The sequence below is a fragment of the Fusarium fujikuroi genome, chromosome FFUJ_chr07 (assembly GCF_900079805.1).
Source record: "Fusarium fujikuroi IMI 58289 draft genome, chromosome FFUJ_chr07".
Taxonomy (NCBI): domain Eukaryota; kingdom Fungi; phylum Ascomycota; class Sordariomycetes; order Hypocreales; family Nectriaceae; genus Fusarium; species Fusarium fujikuroi.
Window position 1 is genome coordinate 26,032 of NC_036628.1, and position 16,943 is coordinate 42,974.

General features: G+C 46.3%; 8 protein-coding genes; 3 read left to right on the top strand and 5 right to left on the bottom strand.

The window, feature by feature from the left end:
* Positions 1-508: 508 nt before the first annotated feature.
* Positions 509-1,830, bottom strand: FFUJ_09153 (uncharacterized protein; the record flags this gene model as incomplete). XM_023580067.1 has 4 exons in its annotated part: positions 509-709; positions 759-923; positions 974-1,295; positions 1,346-1,830. 4 exons carry the CDS (start codon positions 1,828-1,830, stop codon positions 509-511), a joined length of 1,173 nt encoding a protein of 390 aa, XP_023432908.1.
* An 825-nt stretch (positions 1,831-2,655) lies between these two features.
* On the top strand, positions 2,656-4,114 carry FFUJ_09152 (uncharacterized protein; the record flags this gene model as incomplete). XM_023580068.1 has 3 exons in its annotated part: positions 2,656-2,994; positions 3,046-3,177; positions 3,233-4,114. The coding sequence occupies 3 exons, from the start codon at positions 2,656-2,658 to the stop codon at positions 4,112-4,114; spliced, it is 1,353 nt and encodes a 450-aa protein (XP_023432909.1).
* A 997-nt stretch (positions 4,115-5,111) lies between these two features.
* On the bottom strand, positions 5,112-5,516 carry FFUJ_09151 (uncharacterized protein; the record flags this gene model as incomplete). Its single annotated transcript, XM_023580069.1, has 1 exon — positions 5,112-5,516. One exon carries the CDS (start codon positions 5,514-5,516, stop codon positions 5,112-5,114), a length of 405 nt encoding a protein of 134 aa, XP_023432910.1.
* A 2,201-nt stretch (positions 5,517-7,717) lies between these two features.
* On the top strand, positions 7,718-8,286 carry FFUJ_09150 (uncharacterized protein; the record flags this gene model as incomplete). XM_023580070.1 has 3 exons in its annotated part: positions 7,718-7,888; positions 7,942-8,189; positions 8,241-8,286. 3 exons carry the CDS (start codon positions 7,718-7,720, stop codon positions 8,284-8,286), a joined length of 465 nt encoding a protein of 154 aa, XP_023432911.1.
* A 2,508-nt stretch (positions 8,287-10,794) lies between these two features.
* On the bottom strand, positions 10,795-12,150 carry FFUJ_09149 (uncharacterized protein; the record flags this gene model as incomplete). Its single annotated transcript, XM_023580071.1, has 1 exon — positions 10,795-12,150. One exon carries the CDS (start codon positions 12,148-12,150, stop codon positions 10,795-10,797), a length of 1,356 nt encoding a protein of 451 aa, XP_023432912.1.
* Positions 12,151-13,275: 1,125 nt separating this feature from the next.
* On the bottom strand, positions 13,276-13,756 carry FFUJ_09148 (uncharacterized protein; the record flags this gene model as incomplete). XM_023580073.1 has 2 exons in its annotated part: positions 13,276-13,640; positions 13,690-13,756. The coding sequence occupies 2 exons, from the start codon at positions 13,754-13,756 to the stop codon at positions 13,276-13,278; spliced, it is 432 nt and encodes a 143-aa protein (XP_023432913.1).
* A 657-nt stretch (positions 13,757-14,413) lies between these two features.
* Positions 14,414-15,355, top strand: FFUJ_09147 (uncharacterized protein; the record flags this gene model as incomplete). Its single annotated transcript, XM_023580074.1, has 1 exon — positions 14,414-15,355. One exon carries the CDS (start codon positions 14,414-14,416, stop codon positions 15,353-15,355), a length of 942 nt encoding a protein of 313 aa, XP_023432914.1.
* Positions 15,356-16,483: 1,128 nt separating this feature from the next.
* On the bottom strand, positions 16,484-16,873 carry FFUJ_09146 (uncharacterized protein; the record flags this gene model as incomplete). Its single annotated transcript, XM_023580075.1, has 1 exon — positions 16,484-16,873. The coding sequence occupies one exon, from the start codon at positions 16,871-16,873 to the stop codon at positions 16,484-16,486; it is 390 nt and encodes a 129-aa protein (XP_023432915.1).
* Positions 16,874-16,943: the final 70 nt, after the last annotated feature.

Here is a 16,943-nt window from a genome sequence, read left to right on the forward strand (position 1 = left end):
AGAGTTTCTTTTATATATTTAAAGTAAAGTAAAGGCTAAAATGCAATTAAAATATTTACTCCTTAATCTGTCGATATCTCACTTATAACAACTGAAAGTTTTGGCTCCTCTTTAAAATATGGATTTATCACGTATGTCTTAATACAGTTTCACCAGGCAATAGATATCAGTTCTCATTCAGTCCAGGCACCCCTGCCAGCTCGACCGGCCCTCCTGAAGAGCACAACAAGTCAAATAATAGCTATGAGCAGATCGGTAATTCGGTAAGCCTTGAATAATATAGGCTTCTCTTGGGCTTAGTTTCTTTCCTAACCTATGTTTCATTTTAGGACCAATCACTTAATACCAAGCGAGCAGATTCCCGCCAAGGGATGGATAATCAGCCGCAAGGGGACACTATTATTCAAGGTCTCAGTCCGCCAGACTTCTTTTCTTTTATAAAAACAACTAATAAATAGAAGTAGTCTAGAAAAAGATAGACAAAGCTATTATCTAGGTGCATTCCTGCTTAAATACCGTTTGATTCAAGGAAATCGGTGATAACCCCATACGCCCTGGTAGCATTGTGGTGAAAATTGAAATTGTGACTCGCGTGTGGGTGCAAGTAGGTCTCAAATTTGGCATTCTTCCAGATAGTTTGCGCCGGCTCCTCAAAGATGCCTCGACACTGTCCATCGCAGATGATGTAGTCCGTCTCTCCAGTGATGGCCTGTATCATGTTAGCTTCAGGGTCTTCTGTCAAGAAACAGGGTGCCTACGAGGGCAGCTCCAGTAAAACCACTGGCATCAAAGTCGCCATCAGCAATAGTCAGAAACTCTCCGATGGCAAATGGCTGCTTGTATTCCTCACAGTAGGACGCTGTGGGAAGATCATAGTACGGGTACTTGAAGTAGCTAGAGATGGTTACGGTTGGCAGCGGGTACTTTGAGTAGTGGGCAATACTTGCGTGTTGATTTGCGCGATGGTATCAACCCAGGTCAAATATCCAGAGTTCAGTAGTCCAAAACGGCGGGGGTTTTGAAGGGAAGCCACTCGGGGTACGAAGGAACGAATCAAGGCTTTGAGGTTCAGCCCCGTTGTATTGTAGTTGATGGCCGTCAAGATGGCTGCATCTGCAATGGTTGGGTTCTCGGCTACGGCAAAGTGTGTGATAAATGATCCAAAGGAAAATCCCATTACGGCGAGCTTGTCGGGTCTTCCAAAGGTACCTGTGTATTGCCCGGACTTGACGATCTTGGCGAGCTGAATGAGGATGGCCTTTTGCTTGCGAAGCTGGTTGGTGAATCCAGAGACTCTGTATGTAAGGTCAGCTACTAGCCTGCACATGGAAAATATTTTACCCACTTTTCAGACTCGCCAGTGCCGAGACGGTCGTAGAACCAGACCGAGTACCCTTTGCTGATAGCATGCTGGACGAAGTTGTACTCGGCTGGTTGGTGGGCAGCGTTCCAGTGAGTCCGAGCCTGCCCGATGCCGTGAGTCGCAAGAATTATGGCTTTCTTGCCCGCATGCTTTGGAGTGCAGAAGGATGCGGCCAAGTTGTAAGTTGCAGTCTCATTCTTGGTGCCGACAATGGGGCTCGGGTATCCAGCACTGTCTCGAGTCGTTGCAGCCGTTAGGAAGTCTTGGAGAGCATAGTCGTCTTCCCAGTCCGGGAAATCAAAGACAGCGTTCTCAGAAGTGATGGTGACGGGGACTTTGTACTCCCAGCAGTCTGCATTTGGTGGGTAGTAGGATTGGGTGAGCTGCGAGGTGCTGGGAGAAAGGTATTTGGCGACAGCAAGGCCATACATCATGAAGTAGGCGAGAAACATGAGAGAGAAATTCATGTTGGATATTCGAGTAGTGGATTTTCAAAGGAGTTTGAGGGCTAAATATTGTCGGTGGTTGATGGTGTGAATAAGATGCCTGGATGCACCAGGCCCTGCCCTTTTTATACATGAGAAGCCCAATCATAGAGCATCACAACCACGGTTACAATAAAGCCTTTGAAGCTCTATCAACCTAGTCACACCTCTCGCTCATTGCATCTAGAAATGGCTTCCTCCTCTCCACTCTTGCCAACAATATCTATCTCCGGATCGAATCTTACTCTTACTCTGCCAGCCCAGCGCCCGCTGACATTCTCCACTCGCAGAACTGCCAGACTCTGGTAATACGATTCGTCAGCACTAGTGTTCAGCTAGGTCAGCACTAATGCAGGCGCTACCGTAGTTTTATCGGCCGCTAAGCCCATGGCCCAGGTTATATAAGTGGCTGTCACCCCAAAAGGAATGATTGCGCGAGCAGCCGAGGAACTCTCTAGTACCGGCCAACTCAACAACTGCGACGAGTTCCAGGTGATGCCAGCATGGTGGGTGTTCCAGGCCGTAGCAAAGGTTGCAATACCTGCAGAAAACGCCGAGTAAAATGCGGTAAGATGTGCTCCATTACTCCATATCACGCTCAATGGCGGCCGATCGGCGATCCTGATTGCCTGGGTGTTCCTAGACGAAACCAGACCCGTCTGTATTCGCTGTACGAAAGGGGGCTTTGAATGCTTGGGTTTCAACAGGGAGCGGATTTGGCATCATACTTCGACAGCACCCTTCCCTCGAGATGGAGTGTCCCAACAAAATGCCTCGCACTCCGGCCACAAAGCCACGTCCTCAACCATGAGCCGAGTAGCCTCCCCACCTCCCGAGATGAGCCTGATTGCGTTTCAGGGAGACTTTTGCTTCGCTTTCATGTTCTCCAACTTTGTCTGGCGAAGCTACGGAACCCCGTGGCTCGACCAGGCGGCTGCTGGGAAGCTTGGAAGTCTCTCCCTGGATGCCGCCAAGGCGCTTTCTGAGGCCAACTTTGGGAGATCTAACCATCAACGAGACATCGAACTCAAGGGTATTATGCAGTATGGAAAGTGTTTGAAGACATTGGCTGGTGCGCTGGGAAGTGGCCCTGTTCAGGGAGGGCCACATTTGCTGGTACCCATTCTTGTGCTACTGATGCATGCTGTGAGGGCCTGAAGCCGTGGTTGAAGATTACATGATTCTGACGTTATCCAGGCATCCTACGCTGACCAGACTGGTGCTGTGTTTCATCTCCGAGGGCTTGCGAGGCTGCTTCACCTCTGTGGGCCAGAAGCCTTTCAGGAGCAGCCTTTTCTCAATGCGTTCGAGGCAACAAGGGCGACTTTGGTAGGGTCAAATAAACTCCTCCAGTCAAGATTATGATGTTAATTTATACTTCCAGCTTGTTGCAAGTCTATACGGCAAACAGCGTCTCTTTCTCGAAGAGGAGCGCTGGCGGATGGTCCCATATGAGCGTAACAAAAGGTTCAAGACGCCACAAAGCCAGCTCTTAGACATCTTGGTGGTTGTGCCGGGGATTTTGCAGGACCACGAAGCAGCACAGTCGATGGATGAGGATGGGCCGGGCTTAAGAACAGAGTTGCTGGGAAGGGTTGAGAGACAGCTTGTTGCCCTCTACCGCTGGCGATGGCAATGGCAAGCCCGCTCTGGAAACCATGTTGAAACCGACGCCGGCAACACACCCCAACTTAATGGTCGAGCAGCCGAGGCTCTTGGTTCTATTGGTACTTCCAGGCAGTCGGGACGACTGAGGTTAGGCAAGTTCGCTCTTGCGACAGAGCTCATGCTCTACAATGCTACAATGATGTGGCTTATCGCCCTTCATTGGAAGATAGACCCAGTCAGCGCAAGCGCGCGCATCGAAGCGTGTGCTGATGATGCCATGCCTAATGAACCAGCCACTCACTATTTATCGTTTGAACCGCTTAGACGACCTGGCGGTGCTGTCACGGTGCGAGATCCTGCCATGGAGATTTGTCGAGTGTTTGAATGGGTTACTCATCATCATTGCCGATGCAAAGAACCCTCGTTCCTGTACCTGTTCCCTATGGGGGTAGCGATGAGTGTCCTAGAGACGGAGCCCGAAACAAAGGCATGGGCGACAAGTCTACTGAATATAAGCCCCATTACTGCCAACTATGCTTATGGACAGAATGCTGCTGGGTTTGGTTTCTATGTTACTCCTGAGGCACTTCATCCAGGGAAGGTTGTGGCGAAGACACAGCTGTTTTCAGCCCAGGATATAGAGGAGCTAGCAGTTTAATTTAAATAAAGCAGGGTGAGCTTTCTATTAGTATTAGTAGTAGTGGTAGTATTTAAACATATATATCTATTATTTTTAAAATTTAAAAGCACTATATTATTAGAGTTTATATTTAAGTACATAAACAGCTCTTAAATTATATTATTTACCCTTTACTGCCTATTACTTATAACTACTGCTTTGCCTTCTAGACAATAACACTAACTCTATCTGGCTTTAAAGTCTATCCCTTATAGAAGGGTATAAGAAAAAGACATTACACAGCTTAACAGTATGACAAGCCTATTAAAAAGTTACTATACTTTGGGTTAAGTTTAGTGTAAGAGATCTGGCATAATTGGCATATAAATATTACTTAAAGTAAGGCAGAAATAGCTATAGAGTATATATTAAATATACACTATTGCCAGCCAGGACGCCTATGCCTCTACTGGCCCCCTCAGGACGGCTGCATTTAATGGGAGGGTCTCCGATCCGGGAACTGTGGTATGGTTGATTTCCCAAGCAAACAGGCGGCAGGTTGTTTGAAAAACTCCATGAACAACATGTTTACACCAGGAACGTTCGTTGCAGAGCTCAATGCAATCCAACATTGTGTTAATATTTTGGTGTGTCTCCTTAGGATCACGTAAGTCATGGTCTAGAGGTAAGTTAGTCTTCTGAGTTAATGAAGCCAGTTTGTTGCTTACATCGATGGCACCAGAACTTATACTGCTTTCCACCAATAATTCCATACTTGCCATGCTGACCAGGACCTTGGTATTTAACGTCAGATACCAGTGGAGCATGTAATAGGGCCCTTTTACTTACAGCTAGATGCAATGAGCTCTTTAGCCAGGGTAGAGTCAGCAGCACAGCCAGCAGAGTGTTTCTGGCATGTAGTTAATTCTTCCCGGTGGGAAGTCAATTGCTCGCGTAGGAAAGCCTCACGTGCAAGACCTGACTCCTTGTCCTCATTGCATGTAGTCACTTCTTCTCGATGGGAGGTCAACTGCTCCTACAGGGAAGCTTCGCGTGCAAGGCACAAGTTCTTGTCCTCCTCGCAGGTCGTAGGGAGAGGATCCCTGTCATTCGGGCCTCTCGGGAATGGTTCATCTTCAACCTTGACCATAAAAATAGTGCCCGAGATTTTGCCTTCCTTTTCTCCTTCCATATCAGCAACGAGGCATTGCTTCTTGTCAATATGGTAAGTGGATGCAATGGCGCTAACGTTCATGGCCAGCGTCGCACAGTCTTGAGCAGATCCAATCTCTTTATAAAGAGTTCCTCCACGATAGTAGTCACACAGGTGCTTAACAACATAGTTGGGGCCAATAATCTCTTCATGACCTTCAACACAAGTGGCTAAGGCCCGGGAAGCAACTAAGAGCACAGTGAGGAAGGAGTTAGTAAAGGGTCTCATTCTTTAAACGAGGAAGATAGATAAGGTAAAAGATATAATTGAAGATTAGCAGGTAGGGATATAAGGAATGACTCAAGAGATATAAAAGGTAGTATTAAAGGACGGTGACTCTAGAGTGATGAGAAAAGGTTAAGGCCAATAGTAAGAATAGCCTGGTTTATATAGAAGTTTCTAGGCTGGCTTCTTTTATTTTAAACGGCCCATTTTGGGCTAACATAACTGTCATCTAATCCCATCTTGCTAATATAACTGCTGTCTTAAATCCCGTCTTACTAATATGATTTCTGTCTTATTAATTTTATTCCTGTCTTAGATCCCGTCTTGCCAGTAATCGATCCTAAGACAGAGATCGACAAACATTCCTCTAGACTACTTGACTTGGCTTTTAAATGAATGTTGGCTTATGACGCAAGGGAAGCTGAGACTCCCAATTGCTGAAGAAAAGAAAAAAAAAAAAAAAACTAACAACGAGAGCCTCAATATTGGGTGCTGGTGAAAGACCAGCAATGAAATCGGCCGCTGGTCTTGGTGGTGTTTGGCTGTCTTGGTCTGCAGCTTAAAGGTGCCACAATCTCCGTTGTGAGGCTTGTCTCAGTATAAATATATACCCTAGCATGGGTTGAAGTATGCAACCATGATATGTAATATCTCGATTACCGACGATCTTGGGTGTGATACTGTTCTATCTTTGGTCTGTCGGACGGGACGCACCCGCCCGGGACAGGCTAGGATACGGTCCGCAAAATGGCAATTCCCCGTCGCACTTTGCAAGAAGTAGTCAAGCGTCTCCAGGATTAGGACTGCGGGAACGGGAACGCTTGGCTTACGCCTCCGACACCGCTGGCATGCAGCCCAATTCCTCTACAATGCAGTTAGGCTTGACGGCGGAGCTGTTTCTGTACTGACAAGTCGCTTCTCATTGCATTTCTATAAAGTTTCCTGTAAGTCAAGCAGCCTAGTGGGCCGATTATTTAGGTAACGACGCGTGCAATGAGACGAAAAGAAGGGAGTGCTAGTTTAGATAACAGGTCATATGATTGACAACGAATTAAGATAAAGGTTGAGACAAAATAAAACGTGTATGCATATACTTATTTTCGAACGCACCTTGTCGTGGACGAATTTCAGGTCGCTGCGTCATAAGACTGGTCTTTCAAAATATGAACCGTTAAGAGATGAGTGAAAATGAAACGACGGATGAGTAAAAAGTTCCGGGGTAGAAGAAGCCAAGCCTGAGATTCTAAAAAGAGCAAGTTGACAGGTAGAAATATTAAGTTATAGAGTAGCTAAACTGTCTAAAGGCTATAGTATATTAGACGATTATTAAGTAATTAGTACTTTTGAACACAGTGGAACTCAGCGTCATGCAATAACCACTTGTATGGCTATTAATATAAGAGCAGCTACAGCTTATGCATCTATATTGGCAAGAACCGCCAAATAATAGTCGAAAAATAAGAGACCAATAAACAATAAGGGTCTGAGTGCAGCTCGTACACTGACAACACGTCAAACCTCCAAAGTCATAGGCCGAGCTGTGCTGCTAATGCTTGCATATCAATCTTCACCAAGTTGAGCATGTCCTATTGCTGGATCAATTCAGATCAGCCAATGCAAGGACGGCAGGGACTTTGCCCAGGTGTTGTCTTTTATATCCAGCCTGCTGTTGTATGTTCACGTGCATGTGTGCATTAGTATTGCCTCGGCACTTGGCGTAATAGTGCACTCCTTACGTGTCAACAGCTTGGGCTGCTGGTCCGGTATGGAACCTACTCCCTAGTCTCGCCCTGTACCAAGTTTTCGTATCATTTTTAAAGTTAGTTTTGATCACTAGTGGCTAGCTCTGAGCTCACAGTCTCTCTACTGCATAGAATTGTTATTGCGCTCGAGCCTCGGCTAGATTCCGTGTCGCAAACTAGACCTAATTCTGAAAAGCGAACCAGATAGTAGCTTCTAAATAATTTTCGCGTTGCCTGCATTTTGCGCATGCTACTTCCCACTACGTCATCATGAGAAGCCATGATCTGATTTTAATGGTTTTGCAGTTTGAATGCTGCGGTGCAGAGGGCGGCTTGGTGCTAGGACCTCTTAACAGCTTTTGCCCTGATTCTCACCCCGCAATATAAATTGCCATCCATTTCCGACGAATTCCCAGTTTGATCTTATTGTTCAATACAAAATTACAACCTGCCTTCTTCAACATGGAAGCCCAAAAATACAGCAGACCCTCGTCAGCACAAAAGCCACAGCGGCCCACCAAGCTGGTCTTCGCCCTACGAGCACTTGTCCTTGGAGTCACAGTCGCGGGGATCGTCGTCTCGTCTATCCCTGCCCCGAAAAACTTTATTGCCATTGGAATACTAGGGCCAGCTGTAAGTATACATATCATAGCCAGCCTCTGACCTTCTATGCATTAACAAATTAGTTTGTCACGACTTTCTGCTGGTCGGCTATAGAAATTCTTTACCCTCTGGTCAGGATCTTCCCGCCCGCCTATGTGTCATTCCGTATTCTTATCGACTGCTTTATTGTAATTGGATCGACAATCTGCCTGATATGCTTTGGTCTATTCCGGGATTGGTGGCCAGGGGGTGGTGCCCTCAGCTCAGAAGACGCGCCTTTGGCTCGAGAGATACTATTCCAAGCAGCTCTGGGACTCGCCTGCGCCTCGACGTAAGTTGTGTATCAATTCAGCAGCAGATGACTTGCTAACGGTTTACTTAGAGTTCTTGAGATCGTAATCTGCATCACTCAACTTTTGGAAAAATAGTTGGTAGCCAAGAGTTGACAGGATAGAATCAGGTTGGCTTTAGATACGTAGGTAGTAATTGTGCTACAACCCCAATTTACGAAATACTCTTGAACCCGCATCTCGGCACTCTCTGTATCAAGTAGGTATCTGCCAGACTAATATTGAATAAGTTTTATACAGAAGTATAAGATTCCCTATCCAGAGCATGTATGGCGCAAGTCTCCAAGGTGTAGGTAGTTAAAGCAAATACCACTTTAGGTATTAACCACAGAGCCCAAGTGTCTGGTGAGTCTATGTCCACTTTCCACCACCACCAATTATCTTCCAGGATATATAGTTCGAGGAAAACGCACTGAATCGCATTATGACTCGCACTAGACGAAGGTGGTGCAGAGCTCTTGGTCCGGCCCACGCTGGGTATTTGCGTCTGTTTACCCATCCTCAGGAAGCTGACAAGCATCCGACCAGATAAACTCAGCAAACAATATCCTAAACCTCTCCTAAACTTAAACCAAATTGCCTAAGTTTTCTTATCACTTAGGATCAAGCCCCTGGGTTTTTTCTCTCCACTAGCCCAAGTCGAGGATGGTTGATCCAGCGATAACTTTCCATGCATCACGTCATTCCAGGCAAGCTATTGGGTTTCTTTGTCAACGTCGACGGAGTGTCCGGTACGAGAAAGGCTCGGTCTTACGCTTCAGCAAACCGCTTATCCCTTTTCTAGATTTATAACAAATCTTATCGCTGACTTGAGGCTGATGCTCACATTGCAGACAGAGCTGTCAGACGCGTTGTGCTAAGTGAAAGCCGGTCCGTTGCAATACAGGTTATGTAATGATATAGGCCTGCCGAGATCTTCTTTAGATCCAGTTTATACCATAGATCAAACCCGAGGCTATATCCCTTTATATACCTCTTGATCTCTTCACTTTGCAATGCCCTAGGGCTTGCAGCAAGATGTAATGGTCATCGTAAAAGCTTCTGGGTAAAAGCTTATATTGAGGGGGAAAAAAAGATACCGTGTTCTCATTTGTTACCTGTGTTTGCAGCCTAAAGGTTAACCTTATAGGCCGCAGTCATCCCATAGACATAGTATACCATAGATACGGGAAGATCATCAGTTTCCTCGACTGTAAAACGTTCCCTTCCCGATACCTTCGTTTCATGGACGACCATCAAAAGAGATTTGAATGCTGGGTGGATGGTATAGGTTCTGCTCAAAGTCATATACAAATCCTCTGGTGGCTGTCCCGATGGTTTAGGGAAAGGCGGAACAGATAACCTCTGAAGCATCTCAGATGTGATGCCTCTGAAGGTATCAGACAAGAAACGTTAAATGAGCTTCTGATGAAATTGCGATATCCGCAAGCGTTGGTTGTATGTCTCTATTATGATAACTAAACGTGATGGATTTAACAATGTAGCGACCATGCTCTATATCAGACTCATATGGCTTGAACCAATGACGATAAAGCCAGGGGTCGAGAGAGTTCAAGACACTGCCACCAGCTCTGTCCGATTCTATCCTGTCTGGGTAACAGAGATACATCGCCACAGATTTGTTATGACAAATAATAAAATGTTAAAGACTATGATAGCCAAGGACCCATTTTAAGCTGTCTCTGCTGGCTGTAAATTCGCAGCAGAAAGGTTGTTGAGCGAAGCGCGCCCAAGCGTTCTCCCGGAGCTCTTTTTCCTTAAGCCCACGCAGTTGGTGGAGGATCTGGTCTCTGTCTGTGAAGGGTCCTGGTAACTCTAGCGCTGAATCTGATGCGACAACACGATCATATTCCTCGGCTACTGTGGCCATCAACGTCGACGGGTTATGTGGATGACATCCTCTGCCTTTTGCGGATGGTAAGCATGGGATTCGGAAGACATGGCGCTGGCTTCATGTTGACGGGTGATGAGTGAAATTTAGAAAAGCATGAGGACGAAAACAAGGGGCCGAGACACACTTATAGGTGAAAATCTGGAAGCCAAACTTAATTTAATTCCCAATCAAAGTTGCTTGAAAATTCTACTATTAAAGACAGCTTGTTCATATTTCTGGCTCAGCCGTACAGGGCAGTAAGCAAGTGAGAGTCTCAGTTACAGCGAAATCTGATCAAACCTTAATCTGACATTTCTCACACAATTATTTGCATGCCCCAGATCAATGTTGACTTGCCAGGCAGCCTGCTTATAACGACTGGCGAGTCTTGGAGGACTATTTATGTCATGCGACTGGTTGACTGGCGACAATTAACGTTACTCAATTTAGATCCGTGTCTAGCCTAGACATGCATGTTGCTTTATCCATAATTTCAGCCTGTGGCATCTCAACGAAAACATACCAAGTCTCCTCACTTCCTCACTTGAGCAAGTATTGTCTCCAATGCTAAGTTCTTTTTAAATTGGGACATTGTTGACCTCAAGATACAAAATCCATTTCCCAATGGGAAAATGCACATCCTGTTGTTCCGTTCTCGCTGGTCAGTAGTACCTTATGAAACATTACAAAATTTGTAGAAACTTGAAGGAAAGCTATGATAGGACTTGAAGAGCATTCTGCAAAGCCCCTTTCTCATCTTCCTTACACTTTGGAATCTCCTCCTCAAGTGCCAATCGGAGTTTCTGACGCACTTCTTTCCAAGCAGGGTCTCCCTTGTCTGTAGGAAGTTGGTCGAGAAGAAGCTTAAGAATGAAGGGAGAGCGTGGAATCTTTAGCGTTTCTACCAAGTTTGTCACCTGTGAAGACATTGCAACCGGATCAGTTAGGTCTTCGCGGGTCACCTTTGGTGTTTGTGTTTTAGAATCCCTGATTTGCGCTGTTAGTAAGGTCCGCCGCTCGCGTAATGCCGCTGATGTGGTGTCTCGAGTACGCTGCTGCTTTTCCTCGAACCTCGACGGGGAGATGTGTTTATTATTTCGGTAGCCGTCGAGGTTAGTCCCAAGAGCGTAGGCCCTACGGCTTGTAGAAGCCATGCTGTCGTAAGTCACTTCCATTGATTTGGTACGTGCGTCGACCTTCTGTCTCATGCCGATCGGAACTTCAAATGTACCAGTAGTGGCTGTTGGCTCAACCCGAGGTATAGATCCCGTCTTCCACGTGCGGCAAAGCTCATGCTCGTATTTTCGTTGTTCTTCCAATGACACGGGATCCTTGTTCGAAAGACCAGACATGGCCAGTTCGCGTCCCATTGGGCCAGTAACCACAGGCCAAGAAGTCTTTTGGATGTGTGGTTGACCTGGGATAGGGCTGGTAGTCCAATCCGGGGCTTGGTAGGTATTTGAAGGCTTCGAGGCCTTTGACTTTGCTCCGTCGGATTCCCATAAGTTAACAACCTTGGTGGACGAAGGGCCAGACGTGAGTGCATGCGATGTTGTTCTACGCGGAGTCCAAGCTGATTCGCCAGCCATAATTCTTTGTACCAATAGGTTAATGAATGTCTGGCAATTTCTGTTAAAGACGCTATAGTTTTCGTAAAGCTCATGTGTACATAGAGTGGTGGCTTCAATAACAGTAAGTAACACTTGTACTATCCAACTTCTTTCCACCGTGGTTGAGAACCTACCACATTGAACAATTGAGTCATTGTCCCAGCTTGTGAACTTCCCTGTCTTCTCATACTTGATGCCTGCTTGCGGCTCAGTTTCTTCACGCCTTTGTCGCGTACGATGAAGAACAATAATTCCGCCGTCCGAGCTCCGTCCCAGCTCTACACAGAGTCCTTGGCGGGTTTGGACATCTTGTTCGTTCTCGACGTATATCCCCCAATGCTGTATAGATGAGGCTTTTATATACCGCCCAAGATAAGCAGGGCCGGAGATGGGCACAGGTGTCCCAGCTAGGACTGTGAATATCGTAATATGTCGCAATGTGTTTTTCTGAGGTTCCATCTTGTTCGACATTGACGATGGGTTGTGATAATCTTCATGGTTCGCTACTCTTGGCAGAATATGTCCCTCATTTATTTACCATCTGTCAGCCAGATTGCGGCCCAAGGTTGTACAAGCCACACCACTGGGTTTCGATCCAATCATGGGTGCAGCAAGGTCAGGCCGCGAAAGCTGTTGGATTCGACAGCCTCGTTGCATGGGCGCCTCAGGCATGTCGTCTGACATCATGGCCTTGACCTCTCACATCAGGCTCTGCTCATAGAATCAGGTTCTAATGACGATCTTCCCCCAAATATGACCAACCATGTCGCCGACTAAGCTAAATTACATTCTTCAATCTTCCATGACCCGCATGGGAAACACGACTCGTCGTCTCTGGGCGTTAGCCTCCAGGACCGTTGAGACAGGTTACTCACCCTGGAGAGTCTGGGAATGCACAGCCAAGAACTTGCTCCAAGCACCACAGTCACAACAGAATGAAGTCTTCCAGCATTTCCTCCATACCAAGCAACGAGAACTCGAGATAGTAATAATATCCGTATGTCTGACCTGTCATAAGGATTCGACCCAGCATTATCTAAATATTTTCTGATTATCTAGAGTGTTCTAGTTGCTACCCTCGTCGGCAGCTTGATGTCGTGGAATTGGTTTCCAGTTCCTCCATACACTGCAAAGATTGCCATGCTTTGTGCACTTATCCACGCGCTTCTAGGCACCTCAATTGCCACACAGCAGTTCTTGATTATGGCACAAATCTCAATCAGCCCGCAACGTAACAAGGCGTTACTATGTGCAATTCTAGGATCAGATACTACTAGTTTCGCCTCTCCGATGCCTCGACCAAGGCGCCTAGCATCTTTCTCTTGGCAGGCACCTACGATGCTACTAGGAAACAGCATAGTGTTTCTGCTCGTCGGGATTGCAATCCACATATATGACGCTGCCCGAAGTGCTGTAATTTGGGGGGCTGATATGGTAACAGCGCTTTGCTTTACTATATCGTTGATCTTTGCAGTCACTACATACTTTGTTCATTGGGTTGCACTATACTGGGCTGTTAATGCTGAGCTACAGGCCTAACTAGGATGTACAATATTCAAAGAATTTCCTCTATGATATGAATATTTAAGCCTCACTTTCAGCCGCACGCTCCTCAATGCCGTCATCCTCCATCTTCAAGGTGTAAGCCCTGCCATATGCATTCTGAGGATCTCGCTTCTTGAAGCCATCATCCTTCATCTTGAGGGTATAGAACTTCCTGTATGCATCCTGAGGGTCACGCTTCTCGAAACCATCGTCCTTCATCTTGAGAGTATAGGCCTTGCCATACGTGTTCCTCTGAGGCTCACGCTTGTCAAGATCGTCTTCCAAGATGTACTTGATGCCATAGCCAGGAGGTGCACGCTTGTCAAGGTCATCCTCCAATATGTACTTGTTGCCGTAGCCAGGAGGCGAAAGAGGATTCGCCTCTCTCTCCGCAATTGCATTATCTAAACTGAATGTCAACTCATATTGTTTTCCAGGTCTAATTTGACGTACCAGGGAGAGGGCTTGCAGCTGCGAAGCTGCATAGTGCAGCGGTGCTGAGGATCTGAGATAACTTCATTATGTCTTGGTTTGCTATTGGGAACTGCTGTATTGTGAGACTTGTTTCTTCTTCAGACCTGTGTCTTGTTATATAGGATAATTTCAGTATTAAATAGAATATTCTGTCCTCTGCTTTCTTACACAGCTCGTATATTTGTCTAAATCGGTGACTACTTGGAAGGGAAGGTCATTTTGTTGCGGGGTAGATAAGGTTGAATATCCAACTAGATGCATCTATTGGTGTGCATCAACAGAAGTTCTCACATTGATACGTCACTAGATATCTCTTTTTGGTGTAGGATGGTGATGCCAGAGTCCAAAGGCATCGCGTCAAGAGAAGACGTCTTACCGGAACTCGGCATCTGTCTTCAAAAGTACCCACTTTGATATCTTGTTCGGAAACCCGAGATCTATCTCGGATTGCTGTGCCGGATTGATCGGCATCTTGCACCAAAAGTACCTTTGATATTCTGCATGGGGAAGGTGGCTTGGTTTTGGCCCCCAGATTTGATGATGATAACAAAATGCAACACGACCTTGGTGATAAAGCAATCCCATTGCTCGAGTTTCAGCGCAATTTTCATAGCATTCAATCTCTTACAAAACTGAGAGTTGACTCAGTTGTTTCTACCTTTTCAGTCTACTTGCCAACGAATCTATGAACATAGCCAAGATTATGTCACTCAAAGAAGACAGAGGTTCTGATGAGAGCCTTCTAGGCAGTGACCGAGAGAGTGATGAGATCGAGTGGACTCGACCAAACCAGCGACAGAACTGGAGACGACATGCTTGGGTAATTCTCAACCTTCTTCTCTTTCTGGTATCTCTTGGTCTTTTTGTCGCTGCCTCCTCCAAGTTCAGCTCTGAGTCCGATATGGATTACATCCGCAAGACGTCCTTTTACTGTGAGCTTCCATCCGCTCCCCACAATGCTGACGCTCGATTAACTTCTCTTACAGCTCCCGTCTTGGACTCAATCAATTTCAAGCTGAAGCCTATTGAAACAGAGGGTGGCTTATTCGAAGCAAAGAATCCGTCCAAGTGGCGCAACTCTCTCAAGCCTGATCCCAAGGTTGATGATGCATGGGAAGATCTCGAGATCATCCGTGTTTTCCCCATCACTGAGTCCGAGGTTCGCCGACTAGGCAAAGATCCAGAGCTCCTCGTCAAGTTCCCCCAAGAGTACGGTCTTGGTGATAATGCTTACATGGCGCAAATCGACATGTTCCATCAAATCCACTGTCTTAACCTTCTGCGGCATCTGGCTTGGGCCGAGTATAACCGCAATGGCACGGCAAAGAAGCCTTTCAGCGACTTGCATTGGATTCATGTTAGCCATTGCACTGACATATTGATGCAGAACCTCATGTGCAACGGAAATTTGGACATCATCACCTTCAACTGGGTTGAGACCCAGTCGAATCCATTTCCAGACTTTGCGGTCAACCATCAGTGTAGGGATTTCGATGCGATATATGAATGGCAGGATAGACACTCGGTGCCAAAAGAATGGGGGCGGAATGTCACTCGGCCAGCTGGCGCAAAGCAGATTCCAATCAGCGAAGAGTATTATCGTATATATGGGATCGAGAAGCCGCAGGTATCTACAACACCATAACTACACTAAAATAGCCAATCCTAGTTTGATTGACACTTCTTCGAGACTCCTGAGACCCTTCTCAATACCTAAAGATCAAGGCATATTGCCGCGGAGACTCTTGATGCAAGATGACTCAGTCCCTGAGGTATGTGGCCCAACTGTTTATCGACATCCGCTCCGTTTCGAGCTCAAACAGACCTTTCGGTGGCCCCCATTTTTTGGCGAAGAACCAGACACAAACTGGCAACATCCAATCCTCCTCACGCATTTCTCTTCAATGAGAATAGCCACCGCATGTGCTGTGTTATACGTAACATCTGGAGCAGAACGATAGGGTCCAACCCTCAGTCTGCAACCACCATGAATAGCTGCAAGTCTTGTGTCTCCTATGTTTATCTTGCTCTTCAGCATATTGTGGATGAGCTGCTGGCAGTCTGACTGGGACACGAGATAGTTGGCGCGGTCGCAGTTTATCTTGAAAGTCGCACGTTTGGCAATATTCTCGTCAGTAGTCACGTCCACAATCGCCTTTGCATCATAAGCAAATAACACAAATAAAAGCTCTATCATCACTTGGGATTCGGCGTTGACATGTTAGAGATGGGGATACATATTATGCAAATTATGAGTTACCTACTTTATCAGGTTGTTATTAAGATCAAGTATTAAACACCTTAAGTCTATCTGTATTAAGATTGAGCTTATCTTATCCGAAGCTGTTTAATATAATCACTGCACTTGATCATATCAGCAGTGCCTATACGAGACCTATCGTGCCATGTTTGCATGAATGCCGTAAAATTCTGAGACTCTGTTGGTCCGCATTGTGTGTTTGTTGTGATATCTATGTTCTGGCCGCCCCCAAAAGCCTGTATCACTTCCTCTTATTGGCTGGATTGGACACGTACCATTCTCAAGCGCCGACGCATCCGAGCTTTTGTTCATGTGAGCATGTTGTCTCAACCAAGTGGTATTTTTTTACGTTGGCTTTCGTGACTGAGCAAGGGCACATCCTCGTGTTATGCTATGAGACTATGAGTTGTAGTCGGGCCACTGCATATACAATGGTTCCTCTTCAAAAGATCCAACGGCTCATCTAGCGCCCCCTGCTTGCTTACACCGCCTCATCCTCTCCTCTCTATACCCTCAGTCTCGAGGGTCCATCCTGTCAGTATCAAAGATGATCTTGAGTACCTCGGGGTGCCCGTCTGTACTACTAGTCATTCGGTAGAGCTCCAGAGCCTCTGTGTATAGTCCTGGTTCGTTCGTCTTCGCCTCAACTGCATCTTCCCTGATTTGATCAAGCACCGCGATGTCAGGATTCGGGCCTTGGCCAATGATCAACCCATCCTCTACCCCTCCCTCGATGCAGTAGCGAGCCCAAATGGCGTCTCCGTATCGTCGCTCTCGAATTGAATCGATATATATAGTCTTCCATGGCTCGACAAAGGTTACCATTGTCTGAGTTAGTACTTCGTGAATTGAGATGTCAAGGAACAGCTCCTCGACTGGGTGCATGATACCAGCGTCGCACATTTTGGGACTGGCTTATGTCAATATGCCATAAAATCAAGGAAGGGCTATAGCCTACGATGATTTATTTGGT